Here is a 17,433-nt window from a genome sequence, read left to right as displayed (position 1 = left end):
ATACAACAAAATTCAAAATAAAAGTAAAGTAAAGTAAAGTAAAGTAAAATAAAGGGATGGGGGTGAATGGGGAAAGGGGGAAGAGATGAAACGTAGGAAGGTATTGTTCTAGGTGCATAAATCTTCGCGAGAAGAGTCTAACGCACGAACGAATATTACAATTCACGGATATTTTCCTTTTACGTGACACAGCCTAGTGGATTTTAATAATGGAGGGTAGATGTAGATCAAAAGTAAAAGAAGAGAAGGACGAAGAAGAAGAAGAAGAAGAAGAGGAATAAATGTACGTTTTATATGTAAACCTTAGTGTGTGTATATATGTGTGTGTGCGTGTGCATATAAAAATATATCGGAAACGCTATCGGTTTTTTAAAGGGAGGAAAAATAATAATCGGTTGAAGATCAGGGGTGGTTGGAATTGATCATCGATTACATTTGAAAATGCAAGTCTTTGTCTTTCCTTTAGAAGTGCTAAACGATTTTGGATTGTCAAAGGCTAAAGGGTGGTTAAAGGGTGGTTAAAAAGGGAAGTGTGAGAGTGTGGGGGAGTTTGGTAGATGGTGTCGCGACTTGCACATGAGATGCGAAAAGAGATTAAAAAAAAAAATTCCACTTCCTACTCTCTCTATATACATTTTTTGTTTGTTTGTTTGTTTTTAACGCAGAATTTTTTTGGTCTTTTTTTCTCTTTTAAAACCAAAGGATCGTTTTCCATTGACTCCAGGGGTGCATTGCGGCAAGTCTTGAATAATGCATGAAATTTGTACCCTAGAATCGAATCGTTTGCTCCTCGTTGCACCAACCCGGCACGATGACGACGACGACGACGACGACGACGACGACGACGACGATGACGAAGGTGACAAGAGAACGGGCATAAATCTAAATAATTTCAACCCTCGAATTTTTATTATTCCTATGACCAGAGGGAACGACTACGAACGGGCACCTCTCTCCTCTCTAACGTTGAATATGCATATGTCGCTTTTCGCACTTCTCTCGAGTGTGTATGTACATTCCCATCACCTTTTGTATCAAAACACTCTTGGGTTTTCAGCCCATCGTACGAGATATCTGAAATCAGCAGCTTTATCTTTTTCCTATCTAATCATTCTCACCCCCAATCATTCAAGAAACTATTCATAACGCTTGAGATAATCTGATGTATCAGTTTTTATATTACATGTATGATTTCTTAAAGATGTTTTTTTTATAAAAAAGAAGAAAAAGAAGAAACCAAATTCATCTTATTCTTTATTAAAATTGATTAACGTTAAAACGTAACTAGAAACCTTCCCTGTCAGTTAAGAAGAAAAATAAGAGGGACAGAGATACCTCATAGATCAAAGAGAAATTCTAATATCGAAAAATTTACAAAGTCCGTCATTATTCACTCGTGGAATCTCGATAAATCACGGACAGGATTAACGAGCAACGAAGATGACACTGAATCCTTCGGCTTCTTCTTCTTCTTCTTTCTTTCCTTCTTTCCTTCCTTTCTATCTTATCCTCCTTTTCCATCCCTTCCTCCTTTTTCTTTTCCTCGTTTCGTAACGGGACAGCCCCCTAGTAGTCGTCGGCCTCGTGAAATATAGCTAACAACTTTTCTCATATTTGAGAGTTTTCTTGAGAGGTAGCTTTACTGTATATAATACTTGCGCACTACTGTAGAAAAGAACGGTGTGTAAAACAAGAGAGGGAAGTTATGAAGTGGTTGGGACGATGAGTGTGATATATATATATATATAATGTAACATCAAGTAGGGTGAAATTTAGCGAATGTTTATATTCTCAAGCACTTTTTCTTTCTTATTTTTACACTCGTCCAACATTCTGTAAATCCAACTTCACCCTTTCTTTCTTTCTATTTTTTTTTTTAATTAATTTTAGTACAATATCTTTTTTGATTTTTATTTAAATAAGCGAGTTTTATCTATGAAATGAAAAGCAAACGATTAACACATATGGCCATGCATTATACTGATAAGACAATAGATAAAATAAATTAATTATAAAAGGGAAGAACAATAAATTTGTCCGTTCGTAGATGGGTTTTTTGGTTTTTTTAATGTTTTTTTTTTTTTCATTTCTTTTATTTGTCGTTAATACTGCACAATATCGATTTTCGAAACTTGATCTTGGTTATTTTTTTCTTTTTTTTTTTCTATTTAGTACACGCTTCGCATATAACAGTGGTTTTTCATTTTAAAAGTATAATACATAGTGCATCCTACATATTAATTAATTTGTACAAACTAATCTTTACAAAGTCTACTAGGATCCTTCGTCTGCCAGTAAACACGATACGTAACAATTGGTGCGAATAAAAAATCTACACGATCATCATGTTACGCGTTTACTTGGAATTGTCGCATGTAACGAGATACATATTTTTTTAAATTTATCTATGAATATATGTATGAGATAAATGCCATAGCGAACTTAGGGCAAATCTTCGGTATACATCATTTTTTTTTTATTTTTCTTTTTATACTATTAAATTAATAAAAATCAATTCTTTCTTACATTTCTGTTAAATATTTATACGATTTAAAATTGTATTTTGATAAGATTTGATATTGAGCACAAATAATTATACAAATAGAATTCTACACATCCATTTGTGAAAATGTGTCGATTCAAAATAACGTTACCGCACATTTAAAAGATCACCAAAATATTTCTTTTTCTACGAGTATTTGGCAGTTCGTATTTCGTTATTATTTTAATGAGCTAATTTATTTAACTAGTGCAGATACTTTCTTACAAATTTCGTTAGTATATTCACTACATTTAGCACTTCCTCCAAGATCACCGGTTAAATATTTCGCTTCCTTGATGGTTTCATACGCCGATTGTTCTATGATTCGTGCATGTTCGTTTAATCCCATGTATTTTAGCATCATCACCGCTGACAATAACAACGCCGTTGGATTAGCTTTATCTTGACCAGCAATATCAGGCGCCGTTCCGTGCACCTGCATTCACAAATAGTTCTTTTAATCTAATTTAAATTGTAACATTAATAAAGAAGTAAGTAAGAATGTATAGAACATACAGATTCGAAGAGAGCACCATTAAGACCGATATTTCCACTAGGAGTAAGTCCAAGACCACCTACGAGTCCAGCACACATATCGGATAAGATATCACCATAAAGGTTAGGCATGACAAGAACATCGTATTGACTCGGATCTTGAACCATATTTAAGCACACTGTATCTAAGTACTTTTCTTCGAATTTAATCTCTGGGAACTTCTGTGCAGCATCCCGACAACATCTAAGGAATAAACCGTCCGACATACGCATAATATTGGCTTTATGTACTGCAGTTACCTAAAATACAATAAAATTTTGAATAAATCAACTGATTTTAACTTCTTAAATTACTACAATATTTGTATTGGTTTCGGCATGCAACTCTGATGTGTTAAATCATTGTGAAAGGTATTAATTGTCATGAAAGATAATCTTACCTTCTTCCTGTTATTATCCTTAGCATATTGAAAAGCAAATTCAGCTACCCTACTTGACGCTTCTTCCGTAATTAATTTAATACTTTGTACAACACCTTCTACGATCTCATGTTCTATACCTGAATATTCACCTTCCGTATTTTCTCTGATCGTAACTACGTTTACGTTATCGTACAACGTTTTATATCCTTCCAATGAAAGACACGGTCGTACATTTGCATACAAATTGAATTCTCTACAAAATAGAAACAAATTAATTGACTTGCTTGTTTTTTTTCTTAAATAGTATGATTCAGAACGAGTGCAAATAATACACACACAAACCGCTGTGCAAATATCAAATAAACTATATCAAATAAGTCGGTATCTATATTTGTCTTTAGATGCTTAACAATTACATAACATAAGAATTATTAAAAGCAGCATTGCTAAGAATAAGATAATATCATCAAACAATAACGAACAAAATTAAACTGCATTGTTTAATTACAGTGATAATGAAACTCACTTTCTTAGCGCAAGATTTAAAGATCTGTGACCTTTGCCAATCGGAGTCATTAAAGGTCCCTTTAAACCAATTTTATTCTTGTTAACTGAATCGATAGCTGCTTGAGGAATACCGAATTTTCCATCTGGGCCTTTTACCGGTGTAACGTCTACAGCCTCCCATTCTATTGGTACCTGTTATTACAGTCAAATTCATTATTGTACAAATTAATTATAATTTAAAATTAACTTTTATATTTTTCGTTTAAAATTATAAACCTAAATTTCTGTTTCATAAATTATTTAATTGAGAAAAAATTGGGTACTAAATACATATACATATATATGTATTTGTATATATATATATATGTGGTGCATATATATATAGATTCAATATGGATCCTTCTGATATGACATAACACTCTGAACTTTTTTTAACCTTAGAATTAAACATTGACATAGAATATTATTTTTAAAAGAAAAAGTCAAAAACATACCTGAACTATAGTAAGAGCACATTGAATAAGCCTATAATTGGATCAACCTGTATAAGAGTAAGATTAAAATAAACATTGTAAGGGGTTAGTGCTAAGGACAAATTAGGTCACCTTGCAAAAAAATCTAATGCAATATATAAAAAAAAAAAAATAAAAAAAAACACATGGAAGGTCTTGGTGTTATCTCATATTCCAAAAGATAAGTAAAAGAACAAAATAAAAAAAGAAATTGGAAAACTCGTGAAAATCGATTAACCGAAAAGTGCACAAGAAAAAAGAAAAGAAAAGAACCAAAAATAAAATGTCAATGTCTTACCTTAGCAGCATCGAATATCTTCTGCACGGCAGCGGAAATTTCAGGACCAATTCCATCTCCTGGTATTAGAGTACATTTACGTGCACTGCTGCTGTAGAGGCGTACGTTGCCAATTTTTGTTGAGATCTGTCCTCGGGAAAATCCATAAAACTATTCAATTTTCTGCGATGACATTTAGTCCATTTTATTCCGACGTTTAATGAATTTAATAAAAGGGAACAATAACATCTTGTTTTTGATATTTGTTCATACATTTCATACATAATTTAACGATTAATTCTTGCAATATACAGAAGAGAATTAGAAGAATCTTTGTTAAAGACAAGTAGAGACCAAGATTTTCTAGCCACAAATGCTTGAGAGATATTCTAACCTTTCTATTCGAAAATACGATATGATTAAATGATTAATGTAATTTGTAATGAAACGTTAATTTTAAAGCACGTGTCTAACTTACTGATTTTCTTATCCACTGGGCTGCCATTATCTCTAGTACGTTAACTTTGGTAGAAAAAAAATTCAACCTTCACTATACTTTATATCGAAATGTACGTTGCGCACGTCAGAACGGTCAGAAAAAAAAAGGAACATGAAGGAACGAAAGTCACTTTCCTATTGGTCGGTTAAATTCCATTTGTCTTCTGCTATTCGGAAATGGAAGATAGCGGACGACGTTTAGTTTAAATCGATTGATGGCGCCACCATCCAATACGTTCCAATTATAATTACGTTTTATGAAACATTATTATTTAATTAAACAATTAAAATTAAACTTTTTACCAATAAGGAAATATTAATATTGATAAATTTTATTTTGAAATCTAATTAATACTATTAGACTTTTGGAAATGATTATTATTTGTACGATAAGTAAATTTGAATTAATTACAATAAATTAAACATTTCCCGCCTTAATTCAATCTTTAAATTCGATCGGTAATTGGTCAACGAAACGAGAGGAATTTAACTATTTCATTCTTCATTGATAATTTTATCGGAAGTTAAAAAATACATTTTAAATCTTTTCAAATAAAATCCAACAAAAAAAAACATTGATAACATTAATGGAAATCACTTGAAAAATACTTTTATCTAATCGTATACTTAATAATATTAATTAATACGATAAAAGTATTTCCCATGTTTAATCTATAATATTATTATTTATCGAAATAATACGCGTTTAGAAATGTGGACTTTTGAAATCATTGTTTCCGGAATTTTATTACTTCCGTTGTCAGCCATTTTATAAGACGCTTCTTCTTTGGTATTCGCGTATGTTTGCTTCTATTTTCGGTCGAAGACTCGTTTTGTAACCTCGGAATTTAAAGAAGATTATCTAGGATTTTCTTCGTGGATTATTACATCTAAATAATTTCCAAAATGATCAAAGTAGAAGAGTAAGTATAATAATTCATAATATTATCTATGATTAACCATGAATATTTTATTGTCGGCATGTATATTGTATTCCATTGCATTGCTAATATTAGCTTTTTCATTCCTTTTAATATATCAAATTATATTTATCAATATATTTACTTTTATTTATAATTAATATAATTATTCGTATTTGTTTATTTATAAATATCAACTACCATTAAGTTGAATTTTTTTCTTATCTTTTTTTTTTCATGCAGAATATTCATGCTGTACAATTAAATGTTATTGTATTATATCTAAATTCTTTTTTTTTTTTTTTTTCATTTCCTAATATTATTCGTAATACCACACAGAATACAAATACCAAACACTGATGAAAGAGATCGAAGTAGAGAACGAGATCGGATGAGAAGATCGGATAGACAAAACCGTATGAATTCTACCAGCCGTGATAGGAGTAGAGAAAGAAATGACCGTGTTGGTAGAAAAGCATCGGACACTAGGATTTATGTGTCCAATATACCATATGACTTTCGATGGCAGGACTTGAAGGATTTGTTTAGGACACATGTTGGGAAGGTTGCACATGTTGAACTTTTTACTGATGAAAATGATAAACCTCGCGGTTGTGGTATTGTAGAATTTGAAGATGCAGAATCTGTTAAGGTTGCAGTTGAGAAAATGCATCGTTTTGATACAAAAGGAAGAAAATTAGTCGTTAAAGAGGTAATTCAAGTAGTTGTTATGTAACATTATTTAAAGATGGTATATAATGTACGATTAAACTAATTTAATAATAATAATTGTAACAATATTTAAGGACTTTGATGTTGAGCGTGATAAATATGGTCGTTTAGCAACAGCACGTAATAATGATAGACCAAGAGATGATAGGTTTAGGGATCCCCCTCGGCAACCAGGAGTTGGTAGACAAAACATGCCTGCACCTAGTGGAGGTGGTGGAGTTGGAGGAGGTGGTGTTGGTGGCGGTGGCGGTGGCGGCGGTGGTGGCGGTGGTGGAGGTGATAGCAAATTTGGAAACACTTTTGGTCTAAGTACACAATTTTTAGAATCTTTAGGCATCAATGGACCTTTGGTTACCAGAGTTTTTGTAGCAAATGTAAGTTTATTCAACTATTACTCAAAACTGTCTGTAACAATCATTAATTATATATTTTTATTATTGTTTTATAGTTGGATTATAAAGTTGATGAAAAGAAATTATTGGAAGTATTTAAATTAGCTGGAAAAGTTTTGCACGTTGAGTTGGGTAAAGACAAGGACGGAAAATCTCGCGGTTTTGGAGTTGTAGAATATGACCATCCTGTAGAATCTGTACAGGCTATTTCAATGTTACACAATCAACAACTTTATGATAGACGAATGACAGTAAGACTCGACAGAGCTAATGAACCAGATATGCCACCAAAATTACCAGAAGGTATGTTTCTTTTTACAGATATAATAAAGATTCCATGTTGTTATATCTATCTATCTATCTATCTATATATATTTGTAAATTAGGTTTAAAGGGCATTGGAATGGGATTGGGAGCTGGAGGAAACAGGTTGATGGATGTAGCTCGAAACATTCCTAGTGTACAAGCCAACAATCCACCAGTCGTAAATCCAATTTCTGCTCCTGTTTTGGCTGCTGGGGCTTTCGGTGCTGGATTAAATAATGTCGTGCCTGCCCAATTAGGTATATTATGAATATGTTAACATTAATTATATTTATAATTGATATATGTCCTATGTTTGTGTTCAATTGTTTATTTATTTTTAGCATCTGCTTTGTCCAATTCAAATGCTGCAGCCATTCAAGCAAGTCTTGCCGGTGGATTAGGTGCAAATCTTACTACAAGTTCTTTATTGAATTCTTCATTAACGAATGATCTGGCATCTAATTTGAACAACTTTGGTGGAGGAGTTGGAGGTTTGTCAGGTTTGCAAGCATCTTTAGCTGGTGGACAAGGAAACAATTCTTTTGCGCCAAGAGGCATGTCTAAATTGGACAACGACATAGGATTCGGTGGTAACAATGCTTTCGGAACTGCATCATTCGGTGGTGGCAGAGACTTTGATGGAGGTTTCAACAGAGGGGACGGCGATCGTATTTCTGGAGGAGGTGGTGCTTTCTCAGGTAATCAAGGACAAGGTGGCGGAGGTAATCGACAAAATGCTAATGGATCTCGACCAATGTCAGACACAATTCTCATAGGAAACGTAAGTGTTATTAGAACTTACTAGATGGTTGAACAAAAATAATATTAATAAGATAAATGAATAAAAATTGATTACAGTTACCACCAAACACTACGTGGCAGATGTTGCGAGATAAATTCCAAGATGTTGGCGAGGTGAAGTTTGCAGAAATGAGAGGTACGGATATGGGAATGGTACGATTTGTATCAGAATGGGACGCGGAGCGAGCAGTGTGTATCCTTTCTAAAGAGAATAATGTTACAAAAGAAAAATATTTATTATTATTATTTTTTTTTTTTTTGAACAATTTCTGATCTAGGAAAAAATACTGATATATTTACCTTTACTTCAAATAATATATGAACAGCGATGATGAATCGATCGAGAATTGACGGGAGGACAATCGACGTACGCTTATACTAACGATAGAATGACTTGGAGAGTGGATTAAAGGTAACCCTAGTACGAATTTAATATTCGCAGAATTTGATGCTTGACCATAACTTATTGATGCAGCTAGAGGAGACTGGGGTTTGCTATGTCGTCAACAGCATTGTTCCGTTCCCGATGACAATACTTGAAATTCATCGTAGTTATCTGGCAGAGAACGTAGGACAGTGAATGGTGATAAGAGAAGTTTTTGTCGTTGGAAAAGAGAGAGAGATAGAGAGAGAGAGAGAACAACTGTTGTGTCGTATACCTGTTCAACGTTGAAATGCTCTTATTGAACGGCTAATGGTCAGCCTTTCTTTTGACGTAACAAATCTTGTTCTAAATTCTACCAGCGTCAGTTCATCGTTCCTTTTTTACAGTCGAACTCTATTTAAACTGTTCACTTCTTATATCGGCTTTCTTCGAGTGATCGACAACGTAGTTTAGTTTGTTAGGTTTAGGTTCGTACTGTTCTCATACCATAATCCGTAGGTTTTTTCAGTATCTAGGATATTATACTATTTACAGTAATCGGTATAAAAAAAAAAAGTAGATTGTAAGTTTATTTCATAGTTGTCACATACGATGATGATGATGATAATGATGAGAATAAGAGAAAGAGAGAGAGAGAGAGAGAGAGAGAGATGATTATGATGATTATGATCAATCAATCAATCAATTGGTTTTTTTGACATTCCGGTCTAAAGTGACGCTCTGGTCGTTCGCATATTTACAGGTCAATAAAACAGGGCATGATAATATTTCTTGTCGAGAGTTTATGTATAAATATTTTTGTTTTAAATCTGCTTGCTGCACGGCTCTCAAGAATATTATTTAACAGTTAAATTTTGTTGATAAATCATCGATATTTATTAGATATGATTCGTTGTCCAACAACTCAACTCGTATATATATATAGATATAGATATAGATATATAGTTTTAATATATCTATCGTTTTTATTCTAATGTCAGTTTCTCTCATATAACATCTGTTCTTATGCCTTATTAATATGTAACTAGAAGAAGATGATGATGATGATGATGATGATGATGTGTATCGTGTGGTTCGACAGGGAACAATTTTTCTCCGCTACGTTTTTTCATATCTTTACAAATTTACTTGTGTATGTATAATAATATATGGTTTTTTTTTTCATATTTTTTCTTCTCTCTTTTATTATTATTATTATTATTATTATTATTATTATTATTATTATTATTATTATTAATTATTATTATTATTACTATCATCATCATTATTATTACTATTATTATTATTATTATTATTATTATTATTATTATTATTATTATTATTGTTAATTATCATTATTATTATTATTATTATTGTTATTATTATCATTCGGTATTCAACAGACGACGTCGCACATTGCTACATTGTTGTAATTAAATTTTTAGTTGTTAGATGAATTTTAATGAGTATAAAAAAACGTGTTTGTTATTTCTCATTAGGAAGGTCCTTTTTTTTTTTTCGAATTCAATCAATTTTTTTAGACTTCGGCGAACGAACATTGGATGATTTTAGTTTTTTTTTTTTTTCTTTTTTATGACTTTCTAAAGATTTTTCTTCTTTTTTTTTCGAATTGTCTTACACTTATTGTGCACAATTTCATATGTTTACCAAAAAATATATGGCACATGTTTGTTCTTATTGTTCATTTATCATTTGAAATGAAGAACAAAAGAAAGAAAGAAACAAACAAACAAAATAAAATGAAACAAACAATGTGAAATAAGATTTTGAATGGTGATGTATGTTTTATGCTTTTTATAATATTTCACGAAGAACAAAAAAAAATATATATATATATATATATATATATATATACATAATATTAGATTACACTATTTTACGATAATAATTATAATAATAATATTAATAATAATAATAATGATAATAGTTAAAACAAAAAAAAACAAAAAAAAAATCGCGCGGATTTATTCTTTGGTAAACATATTTTCTTTTTCGCCATTGTAGATTTTGAGGAAGAAAAAAAAACATTTCTCTCTGCGTATTATGTAACACACTCTTGTATAACCGCAACCTCATTATTTAATAGTAAATTGAAAATAAAGTCCACATCCATTTTGACTATGCAAAAAAAAAAAAAAGAAATTGATAAGGAAAAAAAAAGAAATAAAAAAGATTAAAGTAAAATAATATTATTATATATAAAAGAACAAAAATTGATACAAAAGAAAAATTAATAATATATATATATATATATAGATAAATATATATATATATACATATAGAAAATAATAGTAAGAAAAAAAAGCAAAAAAAAAAAGAAATGACTAAAGATTAAAAAAAAAAAAAAAAAACAATTGCTGTGGTCGTTGTGTGTTTTATTTTTTGTATTGTTGCGTGTCTCTCTTTTTTACCATTTTTTAAGCAGGTTTGGTGGTGGGTATGGTGGTGTATATGGTGTCTTTCGTGCTTCTCTGTCATGGAGGAAGGATAAGAGAAAAAAAAAAAAAAAAAAAGAAAGGAAAGGAAGGATATGTTTCGATGATGATGAAAATCCATTTGTGGTGGCTGCTCTCGGCTGTTGGGGTTTTCTTCTCGGTGGTGTGTGAAGCAAACCAATTTTTCCAAGATTTTGTTAATAAGTTCAATACTTGTTTAACAAATTGTTTTTATCTTTAAAAAAAAGAAGAAAAAAAGAAACAAAAGTCAACAAAAATACAATCTATCGAGAGTTGGTTCTGTTCTGGAATTTTGTTCTCAATACCAGAAAAAAAAAAAAATTAAGGAGAGAAATGAAAAGAAAAAAAAATGTAAAAGAAATAATAATAATAATAATAATATTAATCAAGTAAACTAAAAGAAAAAACAATCATAAGATTTTTATCTTATCTTATCTTATCTTATTCATGATGCCTTTCGCAATATATCTGGAAACTTATTGGAAGATTATTTGATGAAACTCTCCTTTTTTCTTTTTTTTTTTTTAAATATAATTACTAGTGCTATGAACTCAAGGTGAGACACACACTTTTTCAGGTGACTTTGATTTCGTTATACTTCTTGTTTGAGTCATCATTAAAATCGTTGTCAAGAAAGATCCTTCAAGAGGACCAACAGTTTTGGAAACTTTTTTTTTTTTTTAATTAGGGGATCCACATATGTTTTTAGTATATTCTTCATTTCCATCATTTTCTCACCACCCTCCAACCATTCCCAGCCTCCTTCTCCTCCTCCTCCACCTCTTTTTAACTCATTCATTTCATTATTGTTTATTTAACGTTTTTCACCACACTCAAAACACCCCCAGCCTCTTCCTACTCCTTTTTTTAATCCATTCATTTCATTATTGTTTATTTAACGTTTCTCACCACCCTTCAACCACCCCCAGCCTCCTCCTCCTCCTCCTCTTTTTAACTCATTCATTTCATTATTGTTTATTTAACGTTTCTCACCACCCTTCAACCACCCCCAGCCTCCTCCTCCTACTCTTTTTAATCCATTTATTTCATTATTATTTATTTATTTATTATTATTAATTTATATTCATATTAATTTATATTATTTATTCATTTTTATTAATTCATTATTAATAATTTATATTATTATTCACTTTTATTAATTCATATTATTTATTCATTTTTATTCATATTATTTATTCATTTTTATTAATTCATTTTCTTTTTTATAAATTTTTATGTTCCTTGTAACAATTCAACAATTATCAAAATTGGATTATTGAATATTAGTGTTTCTTATTCTTCTTGAACATTTTGTTATTGTACTAGGTATTTGTTGAATTATTTTGCAATCTTATTCCCTTCTTCAACAACTTTTTTTTTTCCATTTCCATACCCCATGCCACCACCCTCTTGAAAGGTGGACCCATATTGAAGAATATGATCTAAAGTTTCGAATCGTTATCACAGTTTTTTCCTTCCTCTAACATGGTGTTGATGTTTGATGATGATCTTTTTAAAAAGAGCAGAAATTTAGTAATCGTCTTGAAGATAATTCTCGAACAAATTCTATGGGAAAAATATTCTCGTGATTCGATTGTTTTTGTTGTCTTATTGTGTGTCCTTAACGTATACATAATTTTTTCTTAGATCTTTATAGTTAGAATATTTCTATTTTGACTCTTTAAATATATTATTTAAATATTAAACAAACTTAAGAGAGTGACAATATTTTGATGGGTAAGTTTGTGTCAATTTGTTTAACGAAGCTTTGTCAGTTTTTTTTTTTCTGACCCTCCCCCAAGAATTTTGTATATTTTTTTCGAGGCTCAATATTAGAACAAAATAATCCACAGATTGAAGGGATGGATGAGGAGGGTTGAATCGTACAAATTTGTTTCAGAAAGGATTGTTCACAATTTATGTGTTGTAAGTTCGTATTTTTCTCTGTGTGTTGTTCATTCTGTCTGCTTAAGATAATTTATTTCATTTAGATTGTATTCCAATAGATTTTATATATATATATATTTTTTTTTTTGTTGATAAAATTAATTTATATTTCTCTCAATGATTTTTAATATCGTCAGATTGCACAAATCGTGTATAAGAAATTTGTTCATAACGTTTTATCAATGTCTTATTCAGGGATTCTCAAAGAATTTCGATTGCGTTTAACATTTTTCTAATTTCATGATATTTTATCTTGTTTTTTTTTGAAGTCGGGGGCGTTTCTTATTGCAACATTTATCAGTTTCGTTTTAATTATAACTTGACTCTCTTGAATTATATTTATTTTCTATTATCTTTTGGTTAAATCGAAGTATTTCTAAAGTTCAATCAAAGAAAAGCTGTTTTACGAGTATCGATAACAATTTTTTAATGTTGGTATGCGAAAAAATTATTATTTTTATGTTATTGTTTTGATTATTATGTATATTCACACATAAGTTGACAATTAACCCTTTGAGTGCTGAATACTTTTAATTAAAATGTTTTATAGAAATGGAACAATTTATTATTAAATAGATTTTAATAATAAATTATATTTAATTAAATAGTAGATATTAAATAAATTATTTAATTAAATATAATTTATTTAATATAATTTTTATTTAATTAATATATTAATTAAATTATTATATTATTATATTAAATATTAATATATATTTAATATAACATCAATATTAAAAATTATATTAAATAAATTATATTTAATGTATAAATTTATAAATTTATATATAGTATATAAAATTTAATTTAATTTATATAATACAAAAAATTTAATAAATATAATTTATTTAATTAAATAATTTATTATTAACTAAATTTTTTTTAATAATAAATTATATTTAATAATTAAAGTTTATCTTTCTAAATATAATTTCATTAATTAATATAAACAAACACTTATATGCATTGATAGACCACCACTCTGGTAATTTGTACCAAACGCATATATGCGTCCATAGCACTCAAAAGGTTAAAGAAAATTCATTCACGACTGTCGATAACAGTTTTTTGATATGTTCGGTATTCGAATAATATTTGCGTTTCATTTAAAAGATGATAATTATTATTTTGATGTTATCGTTTTTTTGATTATTATTAGGTCTAGTCATAAATAACTTCCAGTTTTGTATGAGACAAAGAATGGTGTTTATGCGACTGATAAGTGCAAGACACCTTTCATGGAATTTTTTTGCACTCTTTGCAATTGTTCAACGTATCTATTGGATTTTGCTCCAATATTACCTTTAAAAGGTTCATCAAAGTCGGAAATACGTCCTGCACTCGGTTCATCTTTTAAGATCGTATCTCCAGAACGAAATTTTACAAACCAATTTCTGACTGTCCTATCAGTTATCAGTCCTGCACTGTATACGCTGCATATTTTTTCAGTTGCCACTTTAGTGCCATTGCCTTGTTTCAATTCCTAAAGCATTACATGTCGAATATGCACTTTTTACTATCCATTACAGTGGTTAAGAAAAACGGTTAAATGTAACATTGACTGTATAAAAAAGTTAACAGAAGACTAACTGAATTCTCATCTATACAGTGATATCAAAAATTTGTTTGTTTCGGTGACTTATAGTAGGTAAATACGAAAAATAGATTCTACATAGCTGCATCGGAAGTTACTTATGACTCGACCTAATATATGTATTCTCACACATAAGTTAACAATTTCAGATATTACTTTGAGATTATGTAACTTTGATCAAGGATAACGAGGTAAGTTTATTGATCTTCGACGAACAAAATCATTTCATATGTCTCTATTATTCTTTTAGGAAAACACTTCATCCAGGTGGCATGTTTTTTTATCGAATGGTAAGTGCTATATATATATATATCTATATCTATTTATATATATATATATATGGATATATATATATGTATATGTTCTCATACACACGTTAAATACACACACTTACGTTTTTATATACACAAGTTTTATTGATTTACGTTAAAGTATTTCTTTTCTTATTATTTTTATTTTTATCCGTACAAAAATGTCGAATAAACAGTTTTATTTTTAATTCTACATACAACACAGGTTTGTTTAAAAAAAAAAAAAAGAAAAAAAAAAAAGAAGCAGAGTAGTAGTAAAACAATTGTTTTAAGCAAATGTTATACAAAAATTGTATACAGAATTTTTTTTTATATTTTTTTCTATTAATTTTTTATATTAAAATTTAACGTAAATTAGAGAAGTGAAGTGTTCGTTTGTTTGTATGTTTGTTTGTTTGTCAGTGAGTTTATACAGAAATTTTTTTTATTTTCTTTTTTATTACAAAAAAAAAGAAAAAGATTCGAATAAATTTAATTCGTTATCGATAATCGTGTAGTTTTTATTTAAAAAAAAAAAAAAAAAAAAGAAAAAATAAAATTATTTTCTTTTCGCAATTTAAATGAAAAATAAATTCATAATAAAGTTAATCAATATATTTTGTTAAGAGGGATGATAATTTAATCGCACAAATCAAAAGGAAGGTTTTTTTAAGTATATTTGTGCATATGTGTAAGGTATAAAAATTGAATAAATAAACATAATGAATAATATTTTGATTATATGTAATATGTGCAGTGATTAACAAAAAGTATTCGTACTCCCCTCCCCCAACTCTACTGTTAATTTACAACAATCAATATTTTTTCTTGTAATACAATATTTCTAATTTACATATACACTGAAATTTATTTGAAAATTATTCAACTTTTAAACTGATATCAATTTACGATTGTAAAACAACCATTTTATTCTATGAAAAGTAAAACTGTAAATATAATTGATTAAAAAAAAAAAAAAATGCATTAATATTAATTTACGATTGCAAAACAACCATTTTATTTCATGAGAAATAAATCTGTAAATATAATTGATTAACAAAAAAAAAAAAAATGCATTAATATTAATTTACGATTGCAAAACAACCATTTTATTTCATGAGAAATAAAACTGTAAATATAATTGATTTAAAAAACAATGCGGAGTTGTTATGTTTGAAAATGATTACAAGTTGTGTAAATGTTAATTAACAATAAAATAATCATCTGTAATAAAATTTGTATCAATTCAAAAGTTGAATAATAATATAAATAAATTTTCTCTTTGTATAATAATTTTATGAATCATTGAGTTACAAAGTAAAAAATATCACAATTATTTGAAATTTATAGTAAAGATAGATGAGTTTATACGAATACTTCTATGATTCTCACTGTATATATATATATATATTTTGTTATCACACCTGTATTTCGGACAGTCTTTACACATTATAAAACGGTTCGAAGTCTCTTCGTTAAAATATGTAAATAAGATGATTAATTCTATCTTTTCACAGAAGATCGAGACAACGTTCCGTATTACAGGTAAATATGTATATGTGTATATATATATGTCTGTGTTATGTGACTTTCTTAAATCTATTATATCTAAAATATCTAAAAAAAAAATATATATATATATATATATCAAACGCGAAAAAATTGCATACAAATTATTAGATGAATAATCAAAAAGTAATGTCGCTTTTCTAACCTAAAAATTCAAACGAATAACTTAACAAATTTGTATTTTTAAATGAATAATTTCATCATTTCTCGTTATCAACTAACTTTTTTGCACCTGTTATGCAAATTTTATAATACTGAACTGATAAAAATAGATTGGTTTTTAATTAAAATATAAAAATATAAAATTTATACATGTGTAGAGAAACGACATTACTTTCCACCTAATATACATATATATATATATATATATATATATATATATATATATATATAATTTAAAAAAAACTATGATGCAAGTAATTAGAAAATAAATAAAAAATAAGAGTATACAATACGTATATCTTGTAAATTATTTTTTTTCCCGCGTTTTTTTTTAAGCTTACAACAAACTCAACAACAACAAAATAGAAAAACCTTTTGCATTAAATTCTGTAATTTTTTTGTTTTAATTTTTTAATAATAAAAAAAAAGAATAAGCGCAGTATAATAATTTTTCGCACATTGTCTTATTATATATATATATATATATATATATATATATATATATATATATATATATTGTGTGTGTGTGTGTGTATAAGTAAATGTTTAATATGTTTTTTTTTTTTTATTATAATATACTTGTTGTAATCTATGTCAAGAGTGTGTAGGTTTCAAACATATTTTAA

The 17,433-nt window shown here is 28.6% G+C and overlaps 2 protein-coding genes across 4 annotated transcripts; one reads left to right on the top strand and one right to left on the bottom strand.

Moving 5' to 3' along the window:
- Positions 1-2,142: 2,142 nt before the first annotated feature.
- Positions 2,143-5,393, bottom strand: Idh3a (isocitrate dehydrogenase [NAD] subunit alpha, mitochondrial). Its single transcript, XM_015327506.2, has 6 exons — positions 5,234-5,393; positions 4,777-4,902; positions 3,986-4,158; positions 3,478-3,712; positions 3,059-3,337; positions 2,143-2,978 (listed from the first exon to the last, which is right to left on the bottom strand). Exons 1-6 carry the CDS (start codon positions 5,258-5,260, stop codon positions 2,739-2,741), a joined length of 1,080 nt encoding a protein of 359 aa, XP_015182992.1. The 5' UTR covers positions 5,261-5,393; the 3' UTR covers positions 2,143-2,738.
- A 605-nt stretch (positions 5,394-5,998) lies between these two features.
- On the top strand, positions 5,999-15,808 carry rump (heterogeneous nuclear ribonucleoprotein rumpelstiltskin). Of its 3 annotated transcripts, none has more exons than XM_015327505.2 (10): positions 5,999-6,176; positions 6,513-6,885; positions 6,980-7,279; positions 7,354-7,600; positions 7,684-7,860; positions 7,945-8,004; positions 8,089-8,384; positions 8,462-8,597; positions 8,731-8,816; positions 8,880-15,808. In XM_015327505.2, exons 1-9 carry the CDS (start codon positions 6,160-6,162, stop codon positions 8,784-8,786), a joined length of 1,662 nt encoding a protein of 553 aa, XP_015182991.1. In that variant the 5' UTR covers positions 5,999-6,159; the 3' UTR covers positions 8,787-8,816; positions 8,880-15,808. The 3 variants fall into 3 exon arrangements, with proteins under 3 accessions (XP_015182991.1, XP_015182990.1, XP_015182989.1); XM_015327504.2 differs by having other exon boundaries at positions 8,086-8,384; XM_015327503.2 differs by having other exon boundaries at positions 7,945-8,384.
- The last annotated feature ends 1,625 nt before the right edge of the window (positions 15,809-17,433 follow it).

The sequence above is a fragment of the Polistes dominula genome, unplaced genomic scaffold, assembly GCF_049000335.1.
Source record: "Polistes dominula isolate Pdom_NZ unplaced genomic scaffold, Pdom_raw_medaka scaffold_35, whole genome shotgun sequence".
In the NCBI taxonomy this organism is placed as follows: domain Eukaryota; kingdom Metazoa; phylum Arthropoda; class Insecta; order Hymenoptera; family Vespidae; genus Polistes; species Polistes dominula.
Note: the sequence above shows the minus strand (reverse complement) of the source record. Positions and strands in the feature narration are given on the sequence as shown.

What these genes read in the sequence shown, in the direction of transcription:
- Idh3a (XM_015327506.2), bottom strand. Translation starts at nt 5,260, where the DNA reads ATGGCAGCCCAGTGGATAAGAAAATCA. An exon ending in AGATATTCGATGCTGCTAAG is followed by an intron (nt 4,159 to 4,776) that starts GTAAGACATTGA and finishes CTGTAATAACAG; the next exon opens with GTACCAATAGAATGGGAGGC. An exon ending in AGGATAATAACAGGAAGAAG is followed by an intron (nt 3,338 to 3,477) that starts GTAAGATTATCT and finishes ATTGTATTTTAG; the next exon opens with GTAACTGCAGTACATAAAGC.
- rump (XM_015327503.2), top strand. An exon ending in TGTCGTGCCTGCCCAATTAG is followed by an intron (nt 7,861 to 7,944) that starts GTATATTATGAA and finishes ATTTATTTTTAG; the next exon opens with CATCTGCTTTGTCCAATTCA. An exon ending in ACACAATTCTCATAGGAAAC is followed by an intron (nt 8,385 to 8,461) that starts GTAAGTGTTATT and finishes AATTGATTACAG; the next exon opens with TTACCACCAAACACTACGTG.